General features: G+C 36.2%; 1 protein-coding gene across 2 annotated transcripts; it reads left to right on the top strand.

Annotated features, from left to right (window-relative positions):
• Positions 1–25: 25 nt before the first annotated feature.
• On the top strand, positions 26–24,692 carry LOC126773882 (clustered mitochondria protein homolog). Of its 2 annotated transcripts, none has more exons than XM_050495104.1 (24): positions 26–249; positions 7,913–8,134; positions 8,249–8,877; positions 8,961–9,122; positions 9,242–9,395; positions 9,584–9,717; positions 9,822–9,958; positions 10,073–10,302; positions 10,549–10,685; positions 10,901–11,095; positions 11,351–11,563; positions 17,517–17,691; positions 17,845–17,950; positions 18,032–18,423; positions 18,550–18,752; positions 18,824–19,030; positions 19,136–19,372; positions 19,452–19,534; positions 19,616–19,745; positions 19,830–20,102; positions 20,618–20,743; positions 21,232–21,447; positions 22,019–22,224; positions 22,644–24,692. In XM_050495104.1, the coding sequence occupies exons 1-24, from the start codon at positions 129–131 to the stop codon at positions 22,807–22,809; spliced, it is 4,854 nt and encodes a 1,617-aa protein (XP_050351061.1). In that variant the 5' UTR covers positions 26–128; the 3' UTR covers positions 22,810–24,692. The 2 variants fall into 2 exon arrangements, with proteins under 2 accessions (XP_050351061.1, XP_050351062.1); XM_050495105.1 differs by lacking the exon at positions 26–249 and adding an exon at positions 5,330–5,393.
• Positions 24,693–24,898: the final 206 nt, after the last annotated feature.

Here is a 24,898-nt window from a genome sequence, read left to right as displayed (position 1 = left end):
ATTATAGGCGAACTTCAATTGACGTTATAGCAAATTGAACTCTATTTCAACCGCATGTGCTCTTTCAGCTGAGTGTGGTTCCGTGCTTGTCGCGGTCAGTCGGTGCCGGATTAATTCCTCGTGTTGTTATGGCTCTCGGTAGTGAAGTGAATGATGAAAATACTACGAAACAATCTACCCAAAAAGTGAAAAAATGTCCAGTGACCAGTAGTATTAGCGAAAAAAGTGGTGGCGAGAATGTTAACAAAGGTAAAGTTTCGAATGGTCATGCCCTCAGTTATGTAACATTGAGTTCGAAATGAGTCTGAAAATATAAATTATATATTTAAATAACATCAATTGCATTTTGCAGTCATGTGACTGAAAGACATGTGATCGAATATTTTTTTTCATTTGTCAATTACATTTTAAAAGGATGATTTTTTTAATAGAAATATTTTATATTTATTGCTAATTGCCCTGAAATTAATGTTAAACATTGATTCTTGTTTAAGCACTATCTATATTTTTAAGCTATAATTGATAAAAAATCTAAAAAAATTACAAGGCGTAAAATCATTACACAACATCTTTTAGATATTACATATCTCGCCCTTAAATCAATGCATGTAAAATGCTAACATATAATGACAGTAAAGGTAATGAAAGCAGGAGAAAGTACTCAGCGTCAGCGAATTTATTTAAGATTTTTGGCTTATCATTGCTCTAGTTATTTTAGCTAGTTTAATGTGGTTCTAATTAAGGTTAGTATAAATTGCACTAGATATCTCTGCATAATAAGAACATACAACTTACAAATATATTACTATAGTAAAATGTTTACTGTAGTTATATATATATATAAATTGTTTATTCCTGAAAATAGGTCAGTGTTCTCTGATAAGAATAATTACTCTCATTTCTCATCACTTTAAGTTATCTTATATAAGAATGATTAAATTACAATATATTTCAAAATTTTTGATTTTGTAATGTACCCATAGAATATATAATATATAAACTTAATTAGGCAGAATATATAATCTGAATTGTTGTAGTTTTCAATAAATTGCTACCGCTAATAGCTAAATTTATTACCATAATCGAACTAAAAGTCTAAGTTAATTAAACCATGTGAAAAAAAATAATATTTTAAATATATTATTTGTCCTTTGGTAATTTCATAAATGACTTGTTAAAAGTCCAATATCTTATTTGAATCCATTTGACTGACATAAAATTGCTTATTATTTTTGAAATTTGCTTTATTCAAATATTTCTTAAGAACTACAATAATATCTTCTAATGTCTGTAGCATTATTTTTTAACAAAAAATGTTCTATGTTAATTGCTTTGATTCTGTTTTGACAATTGTTTTGTCTATTTCTATAGACATTTATGAAATGTCTGCTGTTGCTTTACTGTGTTTCAAAATAAGATCTCAGAAATATACCTACTTATTTTATTATAGCATGCAGATTGTTAAGACATTATTTGAAATAAGTTCACACTAATATAAAATATCTATTTATAATATTGTCGATAGAGTGAATTTTTTTTTTTAAATTATGGTATAATTTATTTTTATGTATATTACAGTAACTTTATAGTTCTTAATCTATAGAGATTTATAATAAGCATGACACTAATGTCATCCTAATCAACTAGACATACATATGTTTTACATGTGGTGATCATGTGTGACAAGGTGACAACTTGATGAGTTTTACATATGAGAATAACTCTCCCAAGTGGAAAGGTTTTTTTTAATGAGCTATTCTGTTGTTAAGAAAGTGTTTTAACAAACCTAAAATTTTGTAGGTAATTGTATTAAGTACTCTCAATAGTCAATTTTTAATATTATTAAAAACCTTTGTTAAACTCTTTGCCACGACGCGTCGTCGTTCGCGGGTTACAAGTCGATATTATAAGTAACACATATATTTTTTAATTTACAAGTGCCTTTCTTGCATGGTTCAGAGAAATAAAAATTTTTAGAAATCTAACAATTCATTATCAAATTCCATTTATTTCGGCCGTTTATCTAATAAAATATGATAAATGTACTTCCGCAAAACTTTTTTTTTTCACTATAGTGTTTTAGTTACCTGACAATCATTTCCACCTTTTTACGTAATATTCTTTCCCACAGTGGCACATATTTTCTATATGTTTTTTGATTTACTAATTTCGGCAAAGAAATTCTAAAATTGCACTTACTAGGTATTTTGCCATCTACTATCCCACGTAACATGAAGTTACAGGAAGTAACTGTATGCTTGCTAATGTTTGTGCTTAAAATGTAGACTTTAATATGTAATTTGAACTTTGCCTTTTCTCTACTTACAGAACAAACACAGGATTGTCTTGCCATAGTCAAGAGTTTAAAAAGATACTGTATTCATAATAGAGGTACTTAAGTGGATAATAATTCATATTCACGTAAAGTACAATAATAACGTGATACGTATTACTGTTTACTTAAGAGAACAAACCGACCTTTGCGCAGTGTCTTCGATAGGAATGGCTGCTGCGATCATTCATTCCTATCCCTAGCCTGCACTGTTCATTCATGAGAGTTCTGTACATTTTCCGCTATATTTGATAAACGGTTAAAAATCATTTCGTGGGACTTCGTGCTCTTCAATCTCTAATCATATTATAACAATAACAATATAATTAGGTACTTATATATAAAATATGTAGGTGATGAAAACAAAATACCGTCATTACGATTTATTAATAATTTTATATATATATTTTTAAAGTAGTCTACTTAAATAAATAAGAATGATAAGTGATACATAACTATATATTTTAATAAGCCGATACTATTGTGCCGAAATTAAATAGGATGTTACTTTTCTTTTTAAAACATTTTACGAGATAATAATATTGTTGTGATTATGACATTAACAACGAAAACTTCGCTTAAGTGTATAATGCTGCAATGTTTGGTACATATGGTGTAAAAGTTATGTGCCAACCGACTTATTAGTATTAATTGTCCTTAATTAGCCTTATAAAAGCTATTTGATCTGTTTAAGTAGTCGATAAAAATAGAAACAATGTTTTTCTCTAGAATCTAACTGCACCCGACTCGCTCTATTGTAATCGTTATTAAATGAAGTATTTTAATCTGCATATTACTATTTTATTAATTAGTTATATATTGTTGTTAGGTTGTAAAATACAGTAGTGATATTCAATACCGACTAAGGTTATGCTATGCAACGTAACTAAATCAATGTACTTTGCTTGTAACTTGTACGACTAAATATAATAACGATGATATGTATAGCTGAAATATAATTTGACAAGATTATTTAGTTGATTACCTAATTACGCGATAAAACATTATTGGGATGTATGTTCTGTACGATTTATTCAAAAGCTACTAACTCTATTAGCTAAATGATTCTTATTAAATTCGATAGTTTATAAAGCAATTTAGTAAAAAAAAAAACAACTTCTCATCATTTTAAATAAATTAAAGGAGTTCATACGGGACCGAAAAAACGAAATCCTCATGAAAACGCAGGCACGAGTGTTGCTCGTGAAATAATAAAAAAAATATTAATTATCATTATTAAATTCAATAATAAAGTATTTTAACTTTCAAGTGCCTGCGAAACAAAAAGTCTTAAGTCCTTATTTATTTTACAATTTATCATCGTATCTTACATTGGTCATTATGACTTTTAGGTATTTAATACTTTCATTAATTGTATACCGTTATTATAGAAATGAAAGTAACACGAAATGCAGCCAAATTTAATTTTACGCGTTAACTGGGAAAAATTGCGTTGACAGGTCTAAGATTGATAGGAGACTGTAATAGTTAACGATAACATTTAATGTGTGATTCTTGCTTTAGTGATAAGAATTTTATCGGTTCTAACAACAAGGGTTCAACGTTGACAAAATATTTAAGCTATTAAAAGGTTTTTAGCTACATGCTATTTTACTTATTTAGATATAGCAAATCAGTAAGTAATATTTTTAAAAATCGTGTATGTATACATGAATGTTCGTATTAACCTTCAGGCTGTAATAAAGTATTTACGTCAAAAATCTATGATATTCCAGTATGTGTTAAAATCTGCTGCGGTCTTATATTATATCAAATGCATCCATTCAAATTTGTATTACATTTATATTTATAATAATAATGTGTTACATACATCGTTGGAATAAACGGTGCTTTTAAATAGAGGGTGAATAGTTGAAGACTGTATTGTATCCATTATACAAGTTTGATGCATGAAACTCCGTATGAATTATTTATTAATTTTGTATAATTAACATATTTAATAATAAACTGCATGTACAGAATAGATTTAGTCGTAGTTGAAGATGCAAATGTTGGAACTTCAGTGACCGTTAGTAGTCGTGACCAACTAATTTGTATATAAAATAAACGTAAAGTGTCACGTTTTATGAAATTTTGAACATAACTTGAGAGTTAAAATTTGAACCTAAACAATTTAAACCTTTTGGCATAATAGTTACAAGTTTCAAAATAGGTTTTTAGCCACGAACGGCGTCAAAATGAATAAAACTATTTCTTTTGACAACGTTTTTAACTATTCTCATTATCATATTTGTAGGATATTTCGTGATCTGTGCTTGTATCGTACGGTACATCTAAAACTTCCTAATACTCCTTAGAAAATACATTTAAATGGCAACACCATGAACAATTTAGATAAATAATAATAACGAATAATTTAAAGTTAACCTAACCTAACAGAAAATAAAAAATGATGTAGTCTATAATTTAAATTAAATAATGGTTAAATTAATAAATGTTACCTAAAATACGGAGTTTAAATATTAAATAATAATTAAGTTTACAACTTTAAAATTAAACTACGTTACGTTTTACCAAAAGTTATACCAAAGTAAATAAAGAAAATTTATACGTCAAATTATCACTAGTAACAATATCTTATGCAATTTTTTTAGAGAATATCCTTGGTTAAAACTCTGAAGGTAACATAATTGATCTGCTTCTTTTTCGTAATCAATTATGACGTTCAAAGGTATTGAATAATAATTAAGAAAATACCCGTATCGAAATATTGAAGGTATTTTAATGTGATACAAAGTATTCTGGTAGGTATATTTATGTTAACAAAGAATTTTAACGTAAATTTCTCTTGTTTAAATCACGTTAAGACATTGATTGTTTAGGCAATAAATATAATAATAAATATCTTTATAATGTCAATCTAACTAAGTGCCAGCATCGGCGTGTGGCCAACCGACAAAATACTGGCTCGTCTTGCGTAACGTCATTTAGTGTGGTCGCTATGCGCTTTGGACACAATATGATACTGCTTTATTATCGCAGTAATGACCCTCACGACAATTTACATCTCTGCTGCTACAAAAGTAATCGAAGACGTGTTGTAAGTAATTAAACGAGTTCTTATCGGTTTCTACCTTTGCTATTGATCCTCAGATGATTGCAAACAACCCTTGTCTTTGTTCAGTCCTAATGGATTTCATTTGTTTTGTAGTTAGATGAAAATAAAAGTATTCTAACGAATTAAAATAAGTATAATTTTCAACGTATATGTGGTGTATTGCCTATACGACGATGTTTTTTCATATCTATTAGTGACTTGCTCACATAACAAGCTTATTTAACATAAACTACAATAAACTATATGCATACTTGTTGATAACATGTAAATAAGATATTATTCGGTAAAGATAAAACAAAGTTTTAAACGTATAGGAAAAAAAAATTAAACGTCATGTCCTATTTGTCAACGCTTCGCGTAAATAATACGTCAAAATTTATTAAAAGTAAATTTTATGACAGTCTTTATTTTATATTTATATCTTTTTTAAAATAATCTGTTAAAAAACGGAGGCAAATAAAATAAATAATTTTATAATCTGGGAGTTAAAGGTTAAATATTCAGGGGATCGGTGCGAGCGCAACGTGGAGGTTTCTTTGCATAATTCATCGATCGGTAATGTTCAGGCCGTAAGCAACACATACAGTTTATCTGAATTCAAAATCAACATTTACCATTATGCGGTTTGACGTCAGAAACATAAAAAATAGATTATAGTTGATTCAAGAAAGATTGGCTCCTGTTTAAAATAGAGATTGAGTTGATAATAAAATAAATAAATAAATATAGACCAGGTGTCAGAGAGTTTAAGCTATATAAAATTAGTTTTAAATAGAGAAGGAAACCTCACAAATCGGGCTATCTCTCGCCTCTTTTAAACACTTATTTCTATTTTGCGAACGAAGTAGCTTCAAGCGAAACTACAAGACAGCGTCAGTGAGTCGCACGAAGTTTACAAGATATGTGACTTTTTGTACTGGAATATATTATTCGTACAAAAAATACATCTACAAAAAATACATCTACCATCTACACGTGAACTTTTTTGATAGGAAATTTAATAATATATATTGTTTGTTATAGCACCACTCGGAACAGATAGGTATTATTGAAAAACTTTTTTTTAGGTGACCAACATAATTTCTTTTCTCCGGTCTGGTCCCCCCATTATTCGATCCTCAAAAAGGGGGTCTTTTCCTACTTATATGGTAAAAGGAGGCATTAAAATAATTAATTCCAACTGTAAAATATCTTTTCAGGCTTAAAGCAATATTGTGATGATTACTGGTCTATTTCTGACTTTTCCTTTTATATTAATCTAGCGACCCGTTCCGACTTCGCAACAGTGAATAGGTACACATAGTGTAGCCGACTGGTTGAGAGATTATTTTTGTATGAGTTTATTGATTTACACAGCGCACGCCATGGAAGCTCTCAGTCGACCTGATATCATCAAATTTAATCAACAAATATCATAATAACGTTATTATTTGCACATAATGTTTATAAATTATGATATTTCATCGTGGATCAATCAATATATATATATTTATGACACTAAATTCAAATTTACGCATCACTTATCCAGATTAGCATGAACTCACGTGCAGACAGACTTTAATTTATAGTTTTCAGACTTGTTAGAAATGATTCTCTAACTTGTTATGGAGTTCATCTAAGTTTCCGTTGTGTGCGTTCGTTGAACGATAGCATCCACGCGCAAGGGAAGAAATCGTGTCAACGTCTGTTTATCAGGAATTTTGATTTAATATCTGGCATGGGCGCCTTACCTCTGTTATCTTGTTTGGTAACGGCAACGAAGATAAAATCAACATTTCGGTTGATATCTTCACTTATTCTTGCATGATATACACTTTTTGTATATCTTCGTGTAATTTTTATGACGCTATTTTAAAATTAGCCTTATTGTTTCTCATTATCTCTATGATGATTTTTGTTTATCTTATGTTATCATATATACGCAGTTCACACCTACTTTTGAGTTAGCGTTGTTAAATTGATGATGGAAATGTGGGTCAAACAAATAATTTAACGAAGATTTTATCATAAAGTCCCATCTCGTTTTTGTTTAAAGACTTTAAAAAATGTTTTATAATGTATGATAGTCAGGTCCAAAAACATCTATCTTTGAATTCTTGAATAATAAATAAATTAGTGAAGTAACAGCTAACTGAACGAAAGTTGGTAGCGTCGATGGCGTCTATTGTTGGCGGCATCCCGTAGCCATCTATTATTGACTCGCCGCTGGAGATATTTGGCGTCTAGCCAGCGCTGACCACGTGTTCACTAGTCACGGGACGAGACATGCGTGCTCGATTTCTGATTTGCCTCGAACTTCGCTTTGTCCGCAACTAGTATGAGTTTAACTCAAAAATTCGTTAACGAATATTTATCGTTTTTGTATGTTATGTTTTGCTATAGATTAGTAACGGTAAAGAAATAGGATTATATACAACTTTATATATTTTAAATCTTAAATATTAATTATAATAAGTATTTTATTAGAATAAAATGTTAACATATTTTCTAATTATTAATAGCTGCTAAAACCGAGAAGGCGAATAAGACAAAGAAAGAAATGAACACAAATGTAAAAGCAGTAGTATGTAGTAATGGTCACGGTAGTACACCAAATGGCCGTGCGGACGACGAAGGCGGTGGTGGCAACGGCACGTTACCGCGTGTCTCCTACGCAGCCGCTGCACGTAAGGCACCCTCGCCGCAGACTAATAACTCACCCCCGCAATTTCCGCAAAACACAGGTTTGTTTCTTAGCAACATCTTAAATCTAAATAAAATATTGTGATATATTTTTTTATGAATATAGGTGATTTTAAGTACTTAATAACTGCTTCCTATTACTTATTGGTTTACAGATTGTCCTAAATCAAAGACCAGTAGTGAAAAACCATTGCAATCTAAATCCGGCAATTCCACTACCCAATTAAATGGAGAAAGATCGTTATCGAGTGATGACGATAATAATAAAGATAAAACGAGTACCAAAGAACCAATTATAAACGGAACTGAAAATGTAAATGTTGTCAATGGTGACCCAAAAAATATTTCAGATTGTGATATTAGTAGTAGTGATAATACTAAAATAGTTTCTAATGGAATTAACAGTGATTCAGATGAAATTAACGAAATCATTTTAACTCCAGTGTTACCCATAAAAGATTTCGATTCTAAGACAGCGGGTAACAAGAAAAAGGATAAAAAAAAGAATAATTCTTTGGAGAAAAATAGGGAAGTTGATAAGAAAATGTCTAAAGTCGAAAATATTTCTGAGGATAAAAAAGGTGATAAAATTGTAAAGAAATCCGAAAATGAAACTGATAAATCAAAAGACGAGACAAATACTGTTAACGGTGAAAAGGAAAGAGAATCTTCGCCGAGTGAAGATGGAGATGAGAAAAAACGTGATGCTGAAGTTGTGTTTATACAGGACTTGGGATTTACCGTTAAAATTGTCAGTCCAAAAGCTGAACCATTGGATATTCAGGTAAATTATATGTTGTTTTTATAAATATGTATTTGTTTTGTAATAATTTGTATGTGAATGAATGAGACTTTATTTTTCTTCAGGTTTCAAGTATGGAGCTTGTGCAAGAAATACATCAAGTACTTATGGACCGTGAAGACACATGTCACAGAACTTGTTTTTCGCTTCAATTGGATGGTGTAACATTAGACAATTTTGCTGAATTGAAGAATATAGAAGGCCTCAAAGAAGGTTCAGTAATAAAGGTATTGCCTACTAATACTTAAATTATATTTATAAAGATTTGGATTAGGTAAATCCGCTCTTTATTTACGACTATTTACAATATTTCATAAACTTGAAATATTTTATTTAAATTTTAAAGGTAGTAGAGGAGCCATATACAATGCGTGAAGCTCGGATACACGTACGCCATGTTCGTGATCTTCTCAAGTCTATAGACTACGTTGATGCATACGCGGGCCAAGAATGCAGCTCCCTTGCTTTTCTAAATGTTATCACACAGGGTGATATACTAGGTATGCCTTACATTTCATCTTTAAATTCTAATAAATATGTTAATGTTAAAATATATATTATTTTTGCATGGTATTCGTCCTATTTTATCAATCGACATAAAAAAATCTCATCTTAGTTCCAATTATTGAACTGTTCAGCAATGTGACAATTCGTGACATACCCAATCTATTTTATATGTATTCGATAGAAAAGAAAAAGTCCCGTCCTGAAAGTGTAGACTGCACTCCCCCCGACTACATAATGCCTGGTAGCACAGAGCGGCCTCTATTGTCCCTACATCCTGGGCTCACTAAAGAAAACAAAGCTCCACAGTGCCTAAAGGTTAGTACAGTTTATTTGATTAGATAATATAAGATAATAACAAGCAAAAAATTCAGCCATTATTAGTGTAATAAACAGTAAATTATTTATTTACTTTTTTACAGGTTCTTACGACGTCGGGCTGGAATCCACCTCCAGGACCGCGTAAAATGTGCGGCGACTTACTTTATCTTCATGTCGTCACACTGGAAGATCGCCATTTCCACATAACGGCTTGTCCACGTGGTTTCTACCTCAATCAGTAATTATTATTTGAAAGTTAAAACTAAATCATTTAAAAGATAAGATGTGTTTACTGCTGAATTGGACTTTATCATTAATATTTGTTATGTAATTGATATGTACTTCGTTACAGATCCACCGAAGAAGTGTTCAACCCGCGCCCGTTCAACCCGTCCTTACTCTGTCATTCCCTAATAGAACTACTTAGTATTGTATCTCCTGCGTTCAAGCGAAACTTCGCGCTCGTACAAAAGAGGCGAATGCAGAAACATCCGTTTGAAAGAGTCGCCACGCCATATCAAGTTTATCAATGGGCGTCGCCGATGCTTGATCATACCGTGGATGCTATTCGAGCAGAAGACAGTGAGTAAATCAGTTTTCAATTGGTAGTATTGTTGTTTTCAATCTTTTTCTTGGACTGAACATAACAAGCAATTGATTAGTGATGGTTTATATGAGCAATGCAATGTTTAAAGATTCTTACTTTAAAAAAAATCGTTAAAATGTTGCGAAAAAAAGGGTCGTTTCAGTATATAAATAGATGGTAGACTAGTAAAGAGTAGAAGCTGCCGATAAGGATGTACATTCAACAATTTTGTTTAAACGCAGCGTTCTCCTCGAAGCTGGGCTACGAGGAGCACATCCCGGGACAGACGCGCGACTGGAACGAGGAGCTGCAGACCACGCGCGAGCTGCCGCGAGCCAGCCTGCCCGAGCGCCTGCTGCGCGAGCGCGCTATCTTCAAGGTCAGTCGAGACAGTGTGCGCTGCACGTCTTAGGTGTAACACACCTTTTCCTTTTGGTTTGTAGTGTGAGTAATTAAACACTGACCCAGTACAGACTACAGTACGCTACAGTAAAAATGTATTTGGAAATATGGCAGCGCGAGATACAATAGAATAGAACTGAATATAAACGTATTTTTGGGACATCATTTAGTTATAAATTGTTTATGTTCCAGGTGCATAGTGACTTCGTGGCGGCGGCCACGCGCGGTGCTATGGCCGTGGTCGACGGCAACGTGATGGCAATCAACCCGGGCGAGGAGCCGAAGATGCAAATGTTCATTTGGAACAATATATTCTTTTCGCTCGGCTTCGATGTTCGTGATCACTACAAAGATCTCGGCGGCGATGCAGCCGCTTTTGTCGCACCGGTAACTAAAAAACAATTATAAATATTTTTGTTGCATTATTTTTGTTGCACCATTCTTAAAATAACATATCTTCAATGTTATTTTAAGAATGGTGCAACAAAAATAAATAAAATTTGAGCAAATTTGTTGTTATAATTTCTACGGACGTAATTAATTTTTAATCGATAAATTTATGACTCAAGGCTCCTTGGAATGAGTATAATTCGTGTAATATGGGGTAGAAAAGAATGTGTGACTTGTCGGCTCTGCTCGCAGCGCAACGACCTGCAAGGCGTGCGCGTGTACAGCGCCGTGGACACGGCCGGCCTGCACACGCTGGGCACCGTAGTGGTGGACTACCGCGGGTACCGCGTCACCGCGCAGTCCATCATCCCCGGCATCTTGGAGAAGGAGCAGGAGCAGAGCGTCGTCTACGGCAGCATCGACTTCGGGACCACCGTGCTCTCGCATCCCAAGTATATGGAGCTGGTGAGTCCGAAAAGGGATACAATATGCTTTAAAGAGCCGTGGCTGGATTACTTAAAATCAATAATGTACGTTTATTCGTTCCTTTGTAAAGTTTTTTTTCTGGTATATTTTAGGGGCCTTTATAGGCAGCCCATATGTCGGCCCCATCGTTACACGCTAAATTAAATAAAAAAAGTCTTAAAAAATAAGACTAATTCAGTTCGAGAGAATCACTTACAAATTCATACATTTTAATTGTCGAAATACTCGAAGGTTTACTAAGAATAGAATTAAAAATACCAATATTCATAAAATTTAAATTTAATTCATATTTTAATGTTTCTCTCAAATTGTGGTTTTTATCACATGCCAATAACAAGTGTGAAACATAATCTAATAGACCACATATCATTGATATATAAAAAAAACCCAAGATGTGCATCTTGGGTTTTTTTAGCCACGAACAAAAGTAACACTCGAAACTGTCACGAAACACTTGGCAATTTTATATAAGTTATAGTTATACTATAAATATTTTTTTGCAAATTCAACCTTACGCGGATTGCTTTAAATTGTATTCACAAAACAGTTTACAAAAAGAAATAAAATTTTACAACCGAAATTAACCGGTAGGACAAGGCATGGAGTGGAGACGAATATTATTTGTACTGTTTATTTTTATACGACATTGAATTAGTTTTTAAGAGTTTGTTAAATTGTGTTCTAAACACGTATATATACTTCTATCTCAGCGTAAATATGTTTTGGGTAGGACATGTGTATAAATCAATGAAACAAATATTTACTGGTAAAATTATTTATTTAATTTTTTGGTTCAAAAAGTATTAGTAGAACAATCAATCAATCAATCAATCAATCAATCAACAGCCAATCGTTGTCCACTGCTGAACATAGGCCTCTCCCAAGGTGCGCCAAAGCTCCCTGTCCTCCGCCTTCCGCATCCAGTTGGTGCCCGCCACCTTCTTAAGGTCGTCGGTCCACCTGGCTGGAGGGCGCCCTACGCTGCGCTTGCCGATTTGCGGTCTCCACTCTAGGACTCGTCTGCTCCAACGGCCATCGGTCCTACGACATACGTGACCAGCCCACTGCCACTTCAGCCTGCTAATTTTGCAAGCTATGTCGGTGACTCCGGTTCTTTTCCGGATAATCTCATTTCTGATCTTATCCTTCAAAGATACTCCGAGCATAGCTCGCTCCATAGCACGCTGAGCGACTTTGAATTTGTGGACTAGTCCCGCAGTTAGTGTCCACGTTTCGGCACCGTATGTCATGGCAGGTAAGACGCATTGGTTGAAGACTTTCGTCTTCAAACATTGCGGTATAGACGACTCGAGGACTTGACGAAGGTTGCCAAATGCTGCCCATCCCAAGCGAATTCTTCGATCGGCTTTCTTCTCGAAGTTGTTCCTACCGACTTGTATTATCTGTCCTAGGTAGGTATATTCACTAACAACTTCGAGAGGTTTCCCCTCGACGTATATCGGTCCCGGCACGACATGCCTATTGAACATGACCTTGGTCTTGTCCAAGTTCATACCGAGACCGACACACCGGGAAGACTCGCCTAGGCTACGCAGCATTTCGGTGAGTTGTTCCAGCGACTCTGCTATGATGACGATATCGTCGGCAAATCGAAGGTGTGAGATGTACTCGCCGTTTACATTGACTCCATACCTAGTCCAATCCAGCGTTTTGAAAACGTCTTCCAACGCGTTGGTGAACAGTTTCGGGGATATTACATCCCCCTGTCTCACCCCTCTGCGCAGTTGGATCGCCTTCGTCTTACAGTCCTGGATGTGGACAGTCATTGTAGCGGCGTTGTACAGACATCTCAGTACTTCGATATATCTCCAATCGATATGACATCTCTGCAATGAGTCGAGCACTGCCCAGGTTTCGATGGAGTCGAAGGCTTTCTCGTAGTCCACAAATGCCATACACAGCGGCTGATTGTACTCTTCGGTCTTCTGCACAATCTGCCGAACAGTATGGATGTGGTCCACGGTGCTGTAGCCTGATCGAAAGCCGGCTTGCTCTGGGGGCTGGAACTCGTCAAGTCGTCTGGCGAGACGGTTCGTGACGACTCTTGAGAACAGCTTATACACGTGACTCAGGAGGGAGATTGGTCTGTAGTTTTTCAAGAGGGTTTTATCACTTTTCTTGAAAAACAGTACCACCTCACTCCCGCTCCACGTTTCCGGGGTCTTGCCATGTTGGATGACGGAATTAAAGAGGCTTGCTAGCTCTTTCAGGACCGGAGTCCCGCCTGCCTTAAGAAACTCTGTTGTGATTCCGTCATCTCCCGGAGCTTCGTTGTTTTTAAGCTGTTCTAGAGCCGCCCTAATCTCTCCTTGGTCAACGACCGGGAGCTCCTCGGAGTAATGGCGCATAAGAGGGGTGCGCTGGTCATCAATACTGATTCCCACGGGTTTATCTGATCTTGAAGAGAACAACTGCCCATAAAACCTCTCTACTTCTCCGACAATCTCAGGCCTAGATGTAACGACCCCACCATTTTCAGTTTTAAGTTTTGTCAGACGCGGCCTCCCAAACTTGCGAGCGAACACTTTCGATCCCCGATTTTGCTCAATCGCAGCCTTGATGGCATGAGTATTGGAGCGTCGGAGATCGCGTCGCGTCAGCGTTTTTATAATTCGATTTAAGGCCTTATCTGACAAAAACGATGGTAGTTCTCGTCGTTTTCTCATGAGCTCTAGTGTCTCAGCAGAGAGTTTTGGTGCGTTGTCTCTTCTCTGTGGCGGAAAACACTTGCGGGATGTGTTTTGCAGTATTTTGACCAGCGTGTCGGTTCTCTCATCAATGCTGCTTATGGTTTCCAACGCGGTGAATTGATTTTGAAGTTCCATTTGGAACTTTTCGGAGCCTTGAGCAGCTTGGAGCATGGTAGGTCAGAGAGTAGACCTCATCATTCTCGATCTTTCGGCTTTTAAGTTGATATTTAGAGTGCCTCGAACCAAGCGGTGATCACTTCCGGTATTAAACCTGTTGATCACTGAAACATCTCTAAATATGTGCCTTTTATTCGAAATGATAAAGTCTATCGCATTCCTTGTCACGTTATCGGGGCTTCGCCAGGTCCACCTCCTCTGAGGCTTCTTTTGAAAGAAAGAATTCATCAAAAAAAGCCCCTGCGCTTCGAGAAAGTTTACCAGCATTTGCCCCCTGTGATTTCTGCAGCCCAAGCCGTAAGGTCCGACTTTCGATTCACCGCTATCTTGTACTCCCACTTTAGCATTAAAGTCTCCCATAACAACATTGTAGTGGGCCTTCGAGGTGTCGTTGAGGGCCTTTGCGATGTCCTCGTACATCGCTTCGACCACATCGTCAGAGTATGTCGAAGTTGGCGCATATACCTGTACGACCTTCAGGGAGTACCTGTCGGAAAGTTTTAGGACAAGGTACGCTACCCGGTTCGACACACTACTGATTTCCACAATGCTGCTAATGAGATCCTTTTTGACTAGAAAACCGACACCACCCTGGGAGAGGTTATCACCTTCGCGGAAGTAGAGTAAGTTACCGGACTCTAGAGTTATCGTGTCCTCCCCCTGTCTTCGGACTTCAGATAACCCCAGTATATGCCAGTTTATATGACTTAACTCTACTTCTAATTCGGCAAGGTGATAGTCCAGCCTCATCGAGCGTCCATTATACGTTGCCATGTGCAGTCGTTTTATACGGTAGCCTGCCGTGAACCGGTGATTCTTAGCACCCCCTGCCCTGCCGATACCGCGACCGCTACCTTGGTCGGGCCTAGCGGGCTTGCCGGTAACTGGGGGCCTTTTTTTTGGGCGCATCTGCCATTAAGGGAGGGGTTTGCCCATACTCGCCGCGCTGGGCAGGCGTGTTGGCGAGCGCAGTAGGGGGGTAAGATGTTTATGGGAGGGGGGACGCTGCTGCCCATCCCCCCTTTTCCCCGTCCCTCAGTCGCCTCTTACGACACCCACGGGATGAGATTGGGGGAGTACTATTCTAAGCCGGTACTCCACGGCAATTTAGTAGAACATTTCGTCGAAACTATGTAGGTAAATAGATACCTATTTAGTTTAAGGTGATTGGGTACCGAGCTACCAGCCCACGAAACTCAAATCTTTCAAGTTTCAGGGTGTATCTACTAGGGATCATTCTTAACTTTAAAAATATAATATGTTTTTAAACTGACGTGGCAACAGCAGGAAACATTAATTTACTTGCAATAAATTTAGTTTATTGTAGAGTTGTCTTTTTGATTTCGATTTCAGGTTTTCTGTTGTTTTCTTGGCGATATAATGTAAACGAACGTCTATAAACTTTTCTATAATAGCTTTTATAAAACTAATTTTTAAAATTTCTAAATTAAAAACTATTGTAATATTTTTTTGTGTTATAGTTTATAACAAATATTTATAAATTGCCGTATTATACTTGGACCGATGAGTGAAGTTTTGAGACAAATTAAATCAAAATCATATATTGCGTAGTATATTAAGTCATAAAAATAACAACAACAAATCTATACACACTTTTGCTTACCGAAAATACGATATCCCATCCTTTTTTAACGTTCTTTTTTAACGTTCTTGACGTAATATTTTTACAATTTCTCAACGAACACTTCGGCATTTTTAACGAGTGTGCAGTGACGCGGGCGAAGCGAGACTATATAAAACGAGCGCACAATTTTAAATTGTACGCTCATTTTATGCGGACGTTTTTGAGACGTTGAGTGTGTATCTTGGGTTTTAAATATATCAATTCCACTTACTTGACAATTGGGAGTGTCACTTTTTTTCATTAGATGTTTAAACTTGCCTAGTGACATGTGTCCGGATCTAAGTCTAAATGCTATAACTAATTTACTTCTATTAATGTTATCATTTACAAACCAGGGTATCCGAGGAGGCTCGGATTGAATCGTTCTATACCATATGCCCTTATCGAACGATCACTCATTAAAATATTCGTTTCAAATTTTAAGATTTCAAAAAATTCGGTATAATGTAGTTTGATATGATAATCATCTCGAATAGTAAGAGCTAAGTTTGCCAATCGATCCGCTTTCTCGTTAACAGTCAGACCGATGTGGGATGGAATCCACTGTAGCTTTAAAATAATGTCCTCGCCTCGATATTCTTGTATCAATCTAAGGATTTCTTATATTATCGATACTCCATTATAGACTAATACACCTAACAATATGTTGTAGTGCACTTTTGCTATCAGTGAGTACAACCTTTCGCACTACATAAGCATACATAAGCGCTTTATATATTGCTAATAATTCAGCCGTTAATATCGATACAGACTCATTAACCTTAAATATCTTGTAATAATTATGATTCGGATCATATAAGGCAGCACCTACACCAGTTTCACTTTTAGATCCGTCAGTATACACCTAGTAAAACTCTCTATAATTATAATTAATTTATCGAATAACTTCAATTTTTAAACTGTCAATATCGTACGACCTCTCAGAATTTTTAACACAATTTTAAGTTAGTTATAATTATATCATCAATTTTAATATTTCTTATCTAAATATTCAAAGAGAAAATCTGTACTGTAGAGGTGTTAATAACTTCTGATTTGGATTCACTGTATATCGTTACAAGTAAGGCTTTTATTATGACAATATCTTGAATCAAGTATTGCATCAAAGCATAGCCACTTTGTAAAGTTGTGCTTCTATAAATAAATGCAATTAAAAAGTACAATGTATCATATTGTTTCGAAATGACGCACATCAGAAGCTGTACGAATTATTTGGCAGAGCACCATAGTGCATTACCCGGCATTCAATTGTAGAAATAAAAATAAATATAGTAGTTTAATTTAATTGCTTTACTTTATTTTTAATGTTTATTTATAAACGAGAGCTAATTATAAATAATCAAAGAAATTAGTTTATTAGATAATGCTCACCACAACTTTTAATAATGTTTTTTTCTAGTTAAGCAAAGCCGGACAGCAGCTCAAGATAATGCCTCATTCAGTTGTGAGTGCGAACGGAGAAACGGTGGAACTGTGTTCTAGTGTCGAGTGTAAAGGCATTATCGGCAACGATGGCAGACACTACATCCTGGACCTTCTGCGCACATTTCCGCCCGATGTTAATTTCCTGCAATGTTAGTTTATAAATAATTTATATAATTCATATTTAAACTAAGCTTAAAAAATTATTGTATTTTTTTATTATGTTTGTTAGTTTGTCTAAAAAAATGCTTACAATAAAAAAAAATAATGTTTAGTTATTAATGTATCATTATTTTTATTTACAGTAGACGATGATGAGTTAAGGGAAGATATCAAATCTATGGGCTTCCCTATTATACATAAGCACAAATTGTGTTGCCTTAGACAGGAATTAGTTGATAGTTTTGTTGAGTAAGTAATTTTATGTAAGTCAATATATATAAATGTTATCTGATGCTGGACTGTGATAATATATTCCAAATTGTTGTTTAGGGCACGTTACTTTATGTTCATACGCTACGCTGCATTCCACCTACAACAGTTAAGTGCGAAACGACAGCGCAAGACTTCAGAACAAAAATCTATTGAAGCTAACAAAGAAAATAATAAAAAAGAGGCTAAAGAGACTGAAAAGGAAACTAAGAGAGATAATAAAAGTCAAGAGAAGGAAACTAAGGATAAGAAACAAAAGAAAGAGAAGCTAGACACTGCCAAACAAACCGAAGCTAAGGAAGCAGCATCTACTGGGAATGTGGAGGTCAAAGAGAAAGATGATGAAATATTGCTCAACGAAAACTATTCGGAAATCGATACGGATGTTGCGAAGAAAATAGTGGAAAGTATAACGGACTCAATATGTAGTGGCGACAAGCCAGAAAATGATTGTAAGTTGATTATGGGTGTTTACTTTAACATTTATCGACAAATTCTTTAATTTAATTAAAATAAAGACCATAATAATTTTATAAAATAAAGGTATATTTGATGAACTAACTATGGATGAACTTCAGCTGGAGAGCGTTCACGGGCAGTAGTGGCAGCGGCGGCACGGGCGGTGGCCTCGCTCAAGGAGTCCGAGTTCGACGTTAGATTTAACCCCGACGTGTACTCGGCGGGCATCAAACACGCCGCCACACCGGAGCAGCTCGCGAAGCAGCGCCACCTGGTTAAAGAAGCGGCAGCGTTCCTGCTCACCACACAAATCCCAGCCTTTGTGAGTAGTCGAAAAACGTAAGTGGCACACTGGAGCGAGTCCGACAGCGAGTAGCACTGAGCCCTCCGCAGGTGCGCGAGTGCCTGGAGCACACGTCGGCGCCCATGGACGGCGCGGGGCTGACGGAGGCGCTGCACGCGCGCGGCGTCAACGTGCGCTACCTGGGCCGCGTGGCCTGCGCGCTGCAGCCGCACGCCAGCCTCGCCTACCTGCACTCCATCGCCGTGGCCGAGCTGCTGCTGCGCGCCGCCAAGCACGTCTACACGCCCTATCTGCAGGTGCTTATATTGACGCCTTCTCCTTGTACTGGTGTGATGTATACGTGCATTCTTATAAAAAGTTTCAAAGCGGATTATGGATGATAATCATATAATTATTACTAGGGCTGTGAAGCCATGTGCACGGGCGCTGCAGTTGCACACTTCCTGAATTGTTTCCTGGGAGCTTGCCCGAACCCTGCCGCTAGTGTCGCCGAAGCCCCAGCGAAGGCAGGGCCGCGGTCGAGAGGGCGCAGGGCAAAGAAAACGCATCACACCTCACCCTCTTCCCCGCCGCCCTCGCCCGACTGGCAGAACCTCACTCCCAAATCGTTGTTCGCACAGATTAAACAGGAACTCAAAGTAAGAGTAATATTAAATTACTTGAACTGGATTGGACCACGACAATAGTAATGTTATTAATTGATGATTACTTTAACAGGCCTACTGGGGCTACGAACTCAACGCTGAAGGCATGGATGCTGTGATTGAAAAACACTCCCTTCAAAAAATATCCCTGTTGAGGTATGTTATAACTGTTTTATATCTTTCGAAAATACTAAAATGATATAATCTATCTTTTTTTCTTATTTGTTTTTTTTTCAGATCATTTGCATTGAAGGTCGGTTTACAAGTACTGTTGCGAGAGTACGATTTTGAAAGTAAAAATAAAACAACATTCTCGGGATCAGATATTATGAATATTTTCCCTGTCGTCAAACATATCAATCCAAGGGTAAGAATATTTTATATTAATACTATTTTCGTTTGGGTCGTTGTATATTTTATTCACACTTAATAATTGAACTTTACTTTTTAGGCATCTGATGCATACAATTTTTACACGACGGGTCAAAATAAAATCCAAGCTGGCGCAGTATCCGAGGGCCACGAGTTGATAGCGGAGGCTCTCAATCTTCTGAACAATGTGTACGGCGCAATGCACGGAGAAATCGCTCAGTGTCTCCGCATGGTGGCCCGTCTGTGCTATGTCACAGGCGAGCACAGGGACGCCATGGCGTATCAGCAGAAAGCTGTTCTCATGTCCGAGAGGGTCAATGGGATTGATCATCCCTACACTATTACGGAATATGTGAGTTTAAACTAATATTCATGATTTATTGTTGCATTTTTTCAATATTTAATTACATTGTTATAAAGGTTAAACTTTATTTAGCGGCTGTTTAGTTAAACACTTATTTCGCTTTTTGTGTCATTATGGATTTGACCATCAAAAGAAGGAGACACCATTTTTTAACTAACCACTCACTAAACTACGTTTTTAAGTAAAGCTGTTACAATTTATCGTTAATTGAAATAACGATAAGTCGAAATTTGGGCTATTATTTCAAAAAACGAAGTAGAAATGAATTTATTGTACATTTATTTTTTTTAATTTCGAAGCTTTGGAAGTTTGCAACAAGGTTATTAAATAGAGGGTATATATAATTTTTTAATAATAAAATAAAGTCTTTACTTAATTTGTTTACTTACTTACTTTACTTTTTTTTCTAAACAATAACTATAGCTACTATAAAAAGAATTTTAAGATATTTGTGGATATAGATTTTTTTACGACTAATTAATATATAATTACAATATTTTTAGTCTCATTTGGCGCTGTACTGCTTCGCTAACGGACAAGTTAGCACTGCCCTGAAACTGCTGTATCGTGCTCGCTACCTCGCTCTCCTAGTCTGTGGTGAAAATCATCCAGAGATGGCTTTATTGGATGTAAGTATTTTCATCACTTTAAATTATGCGTTCATTTGAAATTTAAAGTAATAACTACATATATTTCGCACTAGCTATGGAACAATAATAAATTCTAAAACTAAATATAATATTAATGAAAATTATGATAGTATTGTTAGCGATTATATGCCGCGTACATGCTTAAATGCGTATATATCTACGTACTATTTTTATTACTTTTCATACAATCCACTCATTTTGATCAAATGAAGATAAATCTACTAATATTATTATAATACTACCTTAATTTATCCAATTATTTAAATTTGTAATTTTCACTCATTTGGAAGATTGCACTGAAAAACAGAAAGTAAGATAAAAATACATTTAGTCTTGGTTTTGGTGACAAGAAGCCAGACACTTGAATTCAATGAAATGGTAAAGATGTAGAGATAGCATCGGTCGCGCGGCGTGCTAGCGGCTAGGTAGTGGGTAGTACAGCGGGTAGTACAGTGGGCCTGTCTCAGAGCAACATCGCGCTGATCCTGCACGCGGTGGGCGAGTACGAGCTGTCGCTGCGCTTCGCGGAGCGCGGGCTGCGCGTGACGGGCGCCACGCACGGCGCGCGCTCGCTCAAGGCGGCCGTGGCGCGCCACCTGCTGGCGCGCACGCTGTCCTGCCTCGGGGACTTCCGCGCCGCGCTGCAGCACGAGAAGGAGACCTACTCCATCTACAAGCAGCTGGTGCGTGCCACACTGTATTGTATACATAAAAAGTTTAGGTAGAAGTTTGCAATTTTTCACAATCGGGCCTGCTTGACGTCCAACCCTCCCTGGGATTATTTCTGCTAGTGTGTTGGTTTTCCCCTCTGTACGGGTCTTTGAAGCGCTTACGTGCTTGATTAATGAATGTCCTCAAAAAAGGCTTGCTATGTTTCTTATTACGACAACGACGGGTTTAGAAGTTTATGACTCTCTTGTCCTCGGCCTAAAACATGTGGTTTGTGTAGTTTATATAAAAAATATATGACTGCCTCGTTGGTCTAGTGGCTTGATGTAAGGCAGACCCGGAGGGCCTGAGTTCAATTCCCAGGCGCCTGAACTCTTTCCGGTCGTGTCGGATAGCCGTCCCATCGGATTATGAGAGTTAGGGAATAGAGAGTGCACCTGTGTTTGCGCATACACTTGTGTACTATAATATCTTCTGAGTAGTTGGCTAATCTCTCTTGAAATTGGCCGCTGTGGCCGAAATCGGTATGGAGGACATTATTATTATTATAAAAAAATATTAAATTACGTATATTTATGAATACAGCTAGGCGAGAAACATGAAAAGACCCGTGAGTCGTCGGAGTGTCTGCGCCACCTGACACAGCAAGCGGTGGTGCTGCAGAAGCGGCTGGCGGAGGCCTACGCGCGCGGACATCACCACCCTGCGCCGCTGCACATCCAGCCGCCGGCCATGGCCTCCGTCATCGACATGCTCAACCTCATCAATGGCATCCTATTCGTGCAGATAAGGTAAACGCTACCACAAATTTTGTTCTGCATTTTTAGGTTGAAACTAAGTGGATAATGTTGAAAAAGTATTTGAATCGTAAATGCATAGGGGCCAGTCATATTTTATTAAAAAAAGAGATGTAATATCTACCATATATTATGTCAAACAAAAAAATAACATCAATATATATAAGGTAAGAGTGGCGCGAGTTTATTATTGACTGTGGAGAAGATTATAGACGTCGCGCTTCGATCCACAAATAACTTGAAATTCAAAATTGTAAATATTAAACATAATTTAAATTATTGATCGAATAATACATTTTAAAGTTGACGTATTTTATATTTATTTTGGAATTTATCGACGCTGTAGTTAAACTATACAATCGTATACCGACATAGTTGAGAGAATTAAATTTCTTAAACCGTGTTGATTACAGCCCTCAAGACATAGAGCAGTTCAAAGCGGAGATAGAAAAAAGACAGTTGAAAGACTTGCCGATACCGGGCTTGGCCGAGGCAAGTGTGAAGGAGAAGAGCGAGAGCGACGAGCAAGGGGCCGTACTCAAGGACCTGAAAGACACGTTGAACGGCGCCGAGAGTTGAAACTAGAGAGCTCCCTCTCGCCCCATGTTCTTACTTTACTTTTACGGTCGCTCTACACTTTGTGCGTGAATCACGGCGCGACACTCAGCTCCTCGCTCGCTATGATTCGCGGTACTATTACAGTAAGGTTCGTGCGTTTGACGTCGAAGTAGTTATTATTATTAAATGCTTAAAGGTTTTTACCTTATATAACCCTATCCTATAAGACGGTTTGGAGAAAATGAAAAGACGAGATGTTACTGTAATACACTTAACTACGCGCGAGTAGTCTATTTACCTTTCCAAATCTTGGTCGTTATGTCGCCGGACATATGTTGGAAAATAACGTGCCAAGGAGGCGCGAAGTTTCGCAAGTGATTCACGAACCAAGTGTAGAGCGGGATTTACGATTATCGATCGATCATGTTTTATTGTTCCTTAATGTCGAGGTATGCCGTAGTGAATAGTGTGCTAAGGTTTGATGTAGATTTTTTTTATTAGTCTAATTTTGAGAATATCGTTTCGATCAAATATGTATGATTAAGTTTTATTTTATAAATCGCAGAGTGCAATAATTTCGTGCATGTGCAATCGTTTGAATGTTTTGTTCGAATCGCGCAGATTGGTCTGTTTCGGTCCACGCAGTTACACGGACACCCAGAGTAGTGCAATTTCTTGTAGTGATAATAGCAATAAGTTTTGGTTGTGAGTCCGAGACGAGCGCGTCGCTGAAAATTTAAACTGGTGCTACTGCCATCTTGTCCCTTTCGTTGATGATTACATTGAATTGTTGTTACCGAGTATTATTCATTTTTATTGCGGGATTATTATGTTGAAATACCCAATAGTTTATAAATTCGTTTATATTGTCATTGAAATGTAACACGATGGATGGACCAGTCACTTTTTATCGATTTATTAATTTTATAACTCATTAATTTGTTACAACGAGCAAGGAGCTTGAATATAAGTCACTGAAAAAAACTGCCTTAACAACTTTTATTCTTGTCTCTCAAATTAGTGTTTTAGTGCCATATATGTAGTAAAGTTAGGTTGTTTGTTATGTTTCTGTTAGTCTGTGATACACACTGTTTATCTTTGAGATACTTGCTTGGTCGTTCCAATTTTGCTAATTAATAAAAATAATATATTAAAAATCTTATTAATTAAACTTTGAATATGAACTTATTTGTGACAATAACACAAAAATCATGTAAAAAATAATGTATATGTGTCCAGTAAATGTTGTATGATGGCAAAATTTGTAATTATTATGAAATCTGAAAATCATGATTTAAAAACACTATGGCAGGTGTCATATTTGCACTATATTGATTTTAAAGAATTTCAAAAACTAATTATGCGCCTTTTTGGACTTCAAATGTAGACTCAACACATTAACAGACAAGCACAAATTGTATGTAATAATCACCGATATTCCTTATTTTAAATAAATATGTGTTTAAAACGTGCATATGTTTTTATTTTGGTGTAATGAGAAGAGAAATATGCGTAATTTTCTTATTTGATTTTGTTTTATGAAAACCACTTTCTGGGTGTCCTTTTTTATACATTTTATCTAAAGCAAAATTGAATGCAATCGAATTAAAGCAGTCTGTTAATGATTTGGGTTCCATGAGTTCTAATTAGAATAGAATAAATAATTGCGTAGGTGTTATAGCAATCCGGTATCTTGTTGTTCGCTAACTTTAATTATATCCGTGTGTACGTAAAGTCGGACATCATTATTCCTAATGTTATGATTAAATTTTAAGGAAATTGTACGATGGTGTTCACGCCTAAACGTACAATATTGATGTTATTGTTACATTTCTCTAACAATATAACGATCATGTAAATACGGCGCTGTTCGTAGTGTACTAATATAATTCGATTTTAAATAACTCTAGTTTTATTTAATCTCTGATTAACTCCATTTATTTTTAAACTGTTAAAACACTTTAAATCACAGGAATGATTGTTTTATAGGTTACATTTTTTAAGGCGAATATAACGAATATAAAGTTTAATATGAATCTATTCGTACTATTTAGAAAATTGCTTACAATAAAATTAAAACAAGTTTCTTGTAAAAATATAGATATATTTA

This window comes from Nymphalis io, chromosome 15, assembly GCF_905147045.1.
Source record: "Nymphalis io chromosome 15, ilAglIoxx1.1, whole genome shotgun sequence".
NCBI lineage: Eukaryota > Metazoa > Arthropoda > Insecta > Lepidoptera > Nymphalidae > Nymphalis > Nymphalis io.
The sequence above is the reverse complement of the archived record's forward strand: the minus strand, read 5'-3'. Positions and strand labels throughout refer to the sequence as shown.

What these genes read in the sequence shown, in the direction of transcription:
- LOC126773882 (XM_050495104.1), top strand. Translation starts at nt 129, where the DNA reads ATGGCTCTCGGTAGTGAAGTGAATGATGAAAATACTACGAAACAATCT. An exon ending in AGATTAAACAGGAACTCAAA is followed by an intron (nt 19,373 to 19,451) that starts GTAAGAGTAATA and finishes TTACTTTAACAG; the next exon opens with GCCTACTGGGGCTACGAACT. An exon ending in TCAAACATATCAATCCAAGG is followed by an intron (nt 19,746 to 19,829) that starts GTAAGAATATTT and finishes TTTACTTTTTAG; the next exon opens with GCATCTGATGCATACAATTT.